The sequence below is a fragment of the Brachypodium distachyon genome, chromosome 2 (assembly GCF_000005505.3).
Source record: "Brachypodium distachyon strain Bd21 chromosome 2, Brachypodium_distachyon_v3.0, whole genome shotgun sequence".
Lineage (NCBI taxonomy): Eukaryota > Viridiplantae > Streptophyta > Magnoliopsida > Poales > Poaceae > Brachypodium > Brachypodium distachyon.
Window position 1 is genome coordinate 12,040,547 of NC_016132.3, and position 9,177 is coordinate 12,049,723.

General features: G+C 45.1%; 1 protein-coding gene across 2 annotated transcripts; it reads left to right on the top strand.

Moving 5' to 3' along the window:
- Window positions 1-969: 969 nt before the first annotated feature.
- LOC100836438 (putative FBD-associated F-box protein At1g61330) lies at window positions 970-3,305 on the top strand. 2 transcript variants are annotated; one of them, XM_014898460.2, is made up of 3 exons: window positions 970-2,225; window positions 2,344-2,487; window positions 2,608-3,305. In XM_014898460.2, the coding sequence occupies exons 1-3, from the start codon at window positions 1,035-1,037 to the stop codon at window positions 2,953-2,955; spliced, it is 1,683 nt and encodes a 560-aa protein (XP_014753946.1). In that variant the 5' UTR covers window positions 970-1,034; the 3' UTR covers window positions 2,956-3,305. The 2 variants fall into 2 exon arrangements, with proteins under 2 accessions (XP_014753946.1, XP_003565784.1); XM_003565736.3 differs by having other exon boundaries at window positions 972-2,225; window positions 2,311-2,487.
- The last annotated feature ends 5,872 nt before the right edge of the window (window positions 3,306-9,177 follow it).

Consider the following 9,177-nt stretch of genomic DNA (forward strand, 5'->3'; position numbering starts at 1 on the left):
GGATGTTTGTCGCTTCATGAATAGTTGCCTAAGCACAGATCAGAAGATCATCTGCATACATTAAAGAATGAATAGGAGCGCAATGTGGACCTAGAGAAATACCACTGAGTTGTCTACCCTGCAAAGCTTCCTGTAAATAGATAGACAATTCGTTAGCAGTGAGAACAAAGAGGTACGGCAATAAATGACATCCTTGTCTTATTTCGCGGCTGCCAGAGAATCTCCCAAAAGGTTGGCCATTAATGATAACGAAAAAGGTAGACGAAGAGATGCAGGCCATAATGAGATTGATGAAATTACCATGCATTCCTTTACGTAGAAGCGCTCTCTGGATGAAGTGTCATTCTAGGCGATCGGAAGCCTTGGCTAAATCTATTTTGAGCATGGAAGCCTTATGGTTCTAGGAGAGGCTGAAGGAGTGAACTATCTCTTGAGCTATGATGAGATTGTTAGTGATGCGCCGACTTTTAATAAAAGCTTGCTGCATGGGGTCAATATGATCAGGGAGATGGCTTTTGAGTTTGTTGACAAGAGCCTTGAAAATGATTTTATAAATAACATTACAAAGGCTAACGGGTCTGAAGTCACGAGTGAAAACAAGAACCATTTCCTTAGGTATTAAAGTAATGTGAGTTTCATTGATCTTTTGGGGCATCATATTGAGCTGAAAAAATTCCTTACCATCTTGACAATGTCATCACAAATCAAATCCCAAGCTGCTAGATAAAAGACCACATTGAAGCCATCTGGTCCTGAAAAAGCATTCTTTGATTCTTTCTCATGGAATTTAGGATCTGCAAAATTTCATCTATGTTTGGAATGGAATAAGTATAATCATCGTGGCCCATTTCGATGTCTATCGCGGGTCTGTCACGTTGTTTACTTCGCTCAAAAGAAAAGAAAAGCAAAAACGTTGTTTATCATGCCAGCTGCAGCCAGACGGGCCCCCAAAACATAACTGGCGTTTAACGGCCTACAACAACGAGCTTTTCCAATTCCCCTTTCTCCCAGACAGTTTATTCGAGAAGAAGGCCATGGCGCTTGATTCCGACGGCGACGGCAGTGCCAAGAGGCCGCGCGCAGACGAGGAGGGCAACCAAGGCGGCGCGTTGGATGGCGACGCCATCGCGAAGAGGCTCCGGGTAGACGAGGAAGGCAACCAAGGCGATACGGTGGCGCTCGAATCGTACGGCGACGACGACACCACGGAGAAGGGCATCCATGGCGATGCGACGGTGGGGGTGCTGGCGCTCGTACCGGACGGCGACGCCGGGGCGAGGATCCCGCGAGAAGACGAGGAGGGGAACCAAGCCGACTCGACAGCAGGGGCGACGACGAGGGCAACCAGGGACCCCCTCTCGGACCTGCCGGATGATTTGAGGCTGAAGATCCTGACCCTTCTCCCACTCAAGTCTGCGATTCACTCGTCGGTGCTCTCCAAGGTGAGGCCCAGGGTGTGGGAGAGCCATTCGCAGGACCGTGAGTGTCCACATCCCTTCTTCCTCCACTACGACCTCGTCGCCGGCACCTTTCCATCGCCGGAGCAGCTGCTCGAGTTGCTGCAGCTTCGACGAGGCAACCACCTCCACCGCTTCTCCCTCGTCGTCGACAGAAGTGGGGTGTCCGCCTTGTGCTTCAAACGCATCCTGGAACGTGTCGCCGACTGCGCCGTCGAGGACCTCCATATCGAGCTGCGGTCCACTTCCGCTAAGATGAAAATCGCATTCCACTTCCCCAAGTCGAGCAGGACCCTCGTGCGCCTCTCGCTGCGCGACATCAATGTCTCCCATGTTCACTATAAAAACGCCCAGGTCTTCTCCAATCTCGAGGTTATCCATCTATACGCGGTTCGCATCAATGATGATGTCTTGTGTAAAATGGCCGCCCTTTGCCCTGTTCTCCGTATTCTCGACCTCTGCTATTGCGATAGGCTCAGCGATGTTAGCAGGCTTTTTGAGCGGACGAACCTCATGAGGACTCTCACTGTTGCGGAGTGCGCCGGAGTACGTGTGCTGGATGTACGGCCGGTTTTTGGCCTCCGCTCCTTTAGGTACAGCGGCTCTTTCCTCTGGCCATTCTACCTTCCGAGGAGTGTCGCGTTTACAGATCTCTACATCTGCTACAATGTCGTCATGCCTCCTCATGTTTCCGGTCAATGGTTTGACAACACCCTATCCAATACTTCTGAACTCACCGTCCTCACCATCTGCAGCAATGCCCTCCAGGTCTGCTCTTTTGTTTTTCCAGGCTCATTTCATTTAGCTTTGCCATCACTTAAATCATTGGTTGCTTATTAGCCTTGCCCATTAGGCTGTGTCTTCTTTGACTGATGCCGGAGTACAGACAGGAATTGCCAAGGTGGGCAACTTTCAGAAATTGAAAGAGCTTCAGTTGATCATGTTTGAAATGAAGGCCGTCAACCTTGCTGACATCTATGCATTCCTCAAGAACTGCCACTGTCCTATTCTTAAGAGCCTCTTTGTGCAGGTAAACACATGTAACACCTTTCCTGAATCACATTGCTTGTGGTCATTTTATTACATGCATGTCTTTGTTGTGTGCTCTTACTTCATTCAAATGCTTAGCAATCACAATTCGTGGTTGCAGCTCCCAACCGTGAGATCTGATATGCCCTTGGTGGATGCTCACAATGATGTGATCGAAGAACCACCAGAGGATGTCTTAGAAAACCTTAAGGTGGTAAAGGTCATGAACTTCAGTTGCCACCACATTGCGGTGCAACTAGTGCTTTTCTTGTTGAGGAAGGCTAAGTCCCTGCATAAACTGCTACTGGTTGCTCCGGATACAAATCAATTGAATGTGTCTGATATTCCTGATATTCAGCAAGCAGACCGTTTGCTTCTCAATGGATCTTTGGCAAATGGCAAGTTAGTTCTCGAGCGTTGCAGTACTGCACCCCGTCCACTTCATTCAGAGGTCTTTGCAAAGCTTTAGTTGTCAGTCAGTAATCAAGTTGTGGTCCTATATGGAGTTTTGTACAAGCTAGTGGCAAAATATGAAGAAACTATATGGCGTTTGTATTTCTTCTGTCCATTTGGATATTCTCAAAGTTACTGAAATGCATGGTATTCCGGTGCCTGCTTACTTGTCCTGTTACTACTGGCATCTTATGCTTTGTATGGATTAAGCAAACGTTTCCGTTTTCCATACTTTGTAACCCTATGACTTGAACCAGTTCCATGTCATGTTTTACATCAAGATATGATTGTGCTATGAACTGGGTTTTAATTTTGTAGCGGCAGCTGGAATTGTTTGTATTTCAAATTTAGTGATGATTGTTACCACTCATGTCGGAGTCTAGTGGTGGCTTGAATTACTTTATATCCCTGTGCGTTGAACCAGTTCCATGTCATCTGTCACAATTCATTAGGATTGTCTGATGAACTGGGCTTCAATCCTGAACTGGTGGCTGGAATTATTTGCAATACCTAATTAGTTATGATCTTGGATATTTGTTATCTTCTCGTTTGGTCAGTTAGCTGATATCACATTGCATCACTGGGGTGTTGGGTATACAGTGTACGCAGTGACTTGTGGACTTATTCCCTATATAATTCTGTAAGATAATTTACTAGAAGTAGACTGATATAAAAATGACATGACTTATGAAATGTATGTTGTTGACATATACTCCCTCCGTTCCTAAATACTTGTCGCTGTTTTAGTACAAACTTGCACTAACAAGTATTTAGGAACGGAGGGAGTACATACGAAGTACAAAACTACAAGGAAAATAAAGATTTTAAGCATTATTCCTCAGTTAATTCGGACGGAGGGAGTACAATCCTGGAAACAAAGCTTTTAAACAGTATTCATGTCACATACACATATGAGTTACAAATCTAGGGATAAATCTTTTAAACAGTGCTTTATGTGTCCCTTGTCCTTGTTATATCCCTGGAGTAGAATAGAGAAGCAGCAACTAATTGCCCTGTTTTCAATAGTATGTCATACTCTGAGATGTTAATGGTTGTGTATCATAAGCATTAAACTGATTTCAAATCTAGACGAAGCATAATGAAGGGAACTTGAGATATGTTTATGTCACTAAATAGATGAACTTGCAGAGTTGTAGTGCCTTTGCCTAGTATCTGTGCAATACATAGGTGCCATGTTTTCTTGCCTACATTCCTTCGAGCTACAGTCTAAATTTCTCTTTATCTGTTTTCCTGCCACATCCCTACAACCTCTAACGGTGGGAGAATTGAGGCTCAGCGGCTGCTGTTACGTGGTCGTATCTTAGTCGTTCCCGTGTGGCTATCTCTGCCGTTGTTTCGTTCCTATACTCTTCGAGTGTAGAGGCCTCGGTCCTGGGGCCTGGGGTGTGCAGCGCCTGTGATTAGCCCGAGGCTGGTCGTCCCCTTCGGCTTCATTGGCACCGTCGCTAGCCAGAGTTGGGTGCTGGAGGTGGTGGCTGCTTCCGGGGATCGCCGGTGTTTAGGTGATGTCGTTTGTTTTGTTTTTTCGCTCCAGGACTGTCGCTCTTTCCGTTTTTTTAGCTTACCTTCCGCTTTCTCACTCTGGCACTTTTCCCTTCGATTTTATTGTTGTAGTTTCTTTTGTTTGGGAAAACTCTGGCAGGCAGTTTTCCCAATCGATGGTCTGGTTTCTATTGTTTTCTTTGTGCAAGTTGGGGCCATTGATTGGGTGATTTGGTTGCCGATTCCTTTCATTGTTCTTCGGTTCGTTTCGGTTAGTTCTTCAGTTTATGTTTCTTCTGCTGTTAGCTTATATCTTTTCCAATTTATCTTCTGGAGATGTCAAATGGACCCGGTGCAATGCAGGCTCTTGAATGGGATGTATAGCTGCAAATATTTCATGCTTGCAGTGCGGTGCCTCTGCAAAGGTTGGAATTCCGATTGGTTTTTCTTTCTACCTGGCAAGGTTTTCTTGGATGATAGTTTGTTCTCCTCAATCTTGATCTTTGCTAGCGGAGCAGAACAATGTTATCCAAATCTTTATTTTCTAAGTGAACTTTTCAGGGCTCAGGTGACACAGTTACTTGAGTTTGTCCATCCATTTAGCTCGTCTTTGATAGAAGCTATGATTACTTGTACCAGGTCTTATTCAGATAATTTAATTTGTATGTTCTAATACAGACATACAGTGGCAGGCATCATAGCTAGGTAGTTGGTTTTCACTTGATTCAACATCTAGAAATGACAATGTATTTTGATTTGCGTTTGGGATTATTATTTCCATTGTTGGGATAACTCAACACTTCTTTTGGCATTTCTGCACACCATGTGGAATGCAGCATGGTGTTTCTTTATTCCAAGGAAAACAAGAATTCTGCAAACACAATAGTAAGTCTATATTTTGGTGAAAGGAATTATGGCTTACGTTGTCTTTAACAACTATGTTCTTAGTGTCCTATGCTGAAAGTTTGGGCACTTCTTAACTGATCATGGTAATCCTGATTAACATAGACGAAGCAATCTAGAAAGTGCAACAGCAAAATGTGACCGATGCTTTGGAACCCAAAAAAGAGGGCAGGTGACTGAAAATAGCTGCACACTAAATTGAGGTAAACAAATAGCTAAAGCTTTTTGAATAAAACGAGGCCCTGTGGATGTTCAAAGTGAGCTCATCTAGGACACACTATATAGTTGTCTCCAATGTACGGCTCCACCATCTCGTACATCTGAATGCTTGCCAAAACTACCCATGCAGAAATGAATAACATTGGCGTGCACTACATTAAAGATCAATGTGCCTGATCAGGCCACCAAACTATGTTTTATCAGTTCAATTAGGTTTCTCCAAGTAGTGCAGTCTTTTGTCTGGAGAATTAATGTTCTGCATTGGAAGCGAAAAATAAGCCTCCTTGAAGGCTAGATCACCAAGCACAAGGAGATTTGTAATATGGCTACCAAAGGATCACCGTACTACCAATGCTACCGGTTTTTCGTCATTTCAGACTTGCACACTGCTCTAAGCAAATCACATTGAAGGCGTGTCAATTTTCGATAAGTGGTTTTGCTCTTACTGGATAGGTTATTTATAAATTGAATTGGGCGATGTTCACAAAGAATATTACAGATGCAACAAAGATTTAAAATATAAAAAAAACGTAAATCAACGGTCAGTTTTCTCTATTGTTTCACTATAAGATGGAGGAAATTGCACATTCCATTCATCTTTGGGAGGGTTGTTGCAGAGAACACCAACTCGACGACTTTTTTGCGGAAACACCCACTTGACGTTCAATCCGTTGCGCAAAGGTCCTGATCCTCGCTTGGGCTTGTTAAGTAGCTTTCTGACCGGTGGGACCCACAAGTTAGAGCCACGTTTTGCGGTTGATGAGCTCCTGGGTCGGCGTGCAGCAGCCTCACGACGCCGGCGGCGACATCCACGCTGTGGTGCCTTCTAAAAAGTGGCCCCTTCGCGCTCGTGTGGGCAGCAGGTCATGCACATCGTGGACCTCAACGGCGGCGCGCTGCAGTGGCTCTCGTTGCTCTCGGCTCGCACGGCCCCGCCGAGTTGCTCGCCGGCGCTGCTCCGCGTGACGGGCTTCGGCGTGTCGGTGGCCCTGCTGCACAACGTCGGGAACCAGCTGGCCGGGCTGGCGAGCAAGCTGGACATGCCGTTCGAGCTCTGCGCCGTCGCCGCCGCTGTGTCCTCCGGCCTGTTGCTCCCAGGAAAGAGGCACAGGGAGGCCGTGGCCGTGCACTGGTTGTGCCACACGATGTACGACGCGGCCTGGGACGAGGACGCCGCCTTGCGCTGGAGCCCAGGGTCACGACGGTGGTGGACCAAGTGGAGAGGCTGCCCAGAGGAGAAGGAGAGGGGCTCACAGGGGAGCCGGAGATCGGGCGTGAGGCTGCGCTGGAGAAGAAGGAAGAACAGAGGGGAGAGGAGGGAGCTTGGAGAAAGGAAGGCACAGGGAGAAGAAGGCCAGCGTGGTTCTGACTTGTGGGTCCCACCGGTCAGAAGCTGCTTAACGAGTCCAAACGAGGATTAGGACTTTTGCGCAACGGATTAGACGTCGAGTGGATGTTTTCCGTAAAAAAAATTGTCGAGTAGGTGTTCTCCACAACGGCCCGCCAAAAGATGAATGAAACTTGCAATTTCCTCCGACTAGACGTAAGCATCAGACTTGCCTTTTAAAGCTTCGATCAAAGAAGACTCACCGTAGTGATGATGGGAGACCTGCTGCACGTAAAAAAATGTACTCCATGTTCCTTATCCAAGCTTCAGATTCAGTGCGCTTCACATGCCAACCTGAATTTTAGTTACAGAAATTCGTAGGACATTGTTGACTTGTTTTTTATTTCCTAGAACTGTGCGCTTCACTCTTTTGATTGCATTGTGGTTATGATCCTGAGGTCTAGCTGCTGAAATCATCTGTTGAGATTGCAGGGTTGTCGATATTTCTTTTACTGTTGTCGTGTTTTAACTGCTTCTCCGGAGCTTACATTTCATGACTCCTTATTTTGTGATTGCAATTCTGGCAGTAATTTGCTGATGCAAGTGTGGTCTTGACGCATGACTGATGATTCATCCAGCTCGAGCACTAATCAATGAGCGTGAAATGCAGTCGACGTTTTCCTTACTGCCACCAAACCATTTACTTAGTACCCTGTACGTTCAGAGGTGGCTTTTGATGTGATTTCATCTTCTACATTGCCTTCAGCATACAGCTGATGAACCTCGAGTGTTCATGTCGAACTAAATCAATTTTGATCTTCTGTTTGACAATGATTGAGAGGCTTCTGATGTGGTATGCCTTAGGTTATTTGCATTGTATGCACCATATGCTCATAAAAGATGAAAGCATCAAGCAAATTTATGTAGATTTTCTATGATCTCTGCTTTCCGGGTAGTCAATATATCAACTGGTTCAAAATTTTAATTACTCCTTTAATTATTAAAAGCACCAATAAAGCTTTTATGCATGGATTTTTTCTGAATGAAAATGACTTGGAACTCTACCGCAATTATACATTTTCAGATTTGCTAGAATGTAACGTTTATTCTTTTTGGAAAAAGCCATCAATACCTTTTTGTATGTCAAATCATGAAAACAAAAACTAACTTTATATGCCGATGACAGGCCGAAGAATTAGGAAAAGACTTTCATGCTCTGACAGTGTAGAGAACATCGAATGAACCGCAGGGGGGAACATACAACAAAAGCTTGCCACCCTCAGGGTAACGACGCGAACATCAGAAAACTACAGGGCAACGGTGGCGAGCAGCCAACTGGCATATAGAGAGATTCACTTGTAATAGGATACATCCGGAATTTCCACGGGAGCTTTTGGAGCAGTATTGTAATCATCACCTTAAGGGCTATGAGTCTCCCAGGCACAGGCGACTTATTCTCCTTCACGGGCCTACCTGGTTGGGTATTCCTCGTCAACTACCCTCAAGGCCTCAAGAACATCTTCATGTTTGTTAAATAATAAAATAGGAAATATGTACTCTCTCTGATCCATAAAAAGTGTCGAAACGACACTTTTTATGGATCGGAGGGAATACTGTTTGAACATCATAATCATCATTCATTGTGTACTTTATTGTCCATCATATGTTTCAAGTAACGGAGAAGTTACCGTGGGTTCCGACTTACACAATTTGTGAGGGGGGAAGTCAGTAATGGAGATTTGATCGAAATGGAGTCGGTGTTGATCGATGTAGATGAATATGATGGTGGTGACCACGATGGTGCTTCCCACGAATAAGCACGGCGTAGGATAGTGACGGCGGCGATTTGCCCCATTGTGAAGGTAGCGGAAACAGTTGAATTCTGCCCTCGAGACTTGGTAGAGGTGTGGCAGAGGCTTCACGAAGAATTTGCGAAAACCTTCTCTAACAGGTTTTTACCCCATGACCAACATATATGCGAAAAGGGTCGTGGCAAACGAGGTATGTGGGCCTCATGTGCCCATGAGACCCGTATTTATGTTGACCGCCTCTTTTTTTACTAAAAATTGCTCTGGTATTTTTCCCTCTTTATAAAAACGTGTTTTTCATGTATGAAAACAAAAGGGAGAGAACTCTGCTAAAAACATCATTAGTTCCGACAATTTCAGTCCATTTCAATAAGATTCCCGAACCAAATTATGAGGAAGTGATTGGAAAATTGATACATTTTAGATGTATCATCGGTCCAGCAAGAAGGTGCAACGTTGGAAAAGTTGATACTCCCTT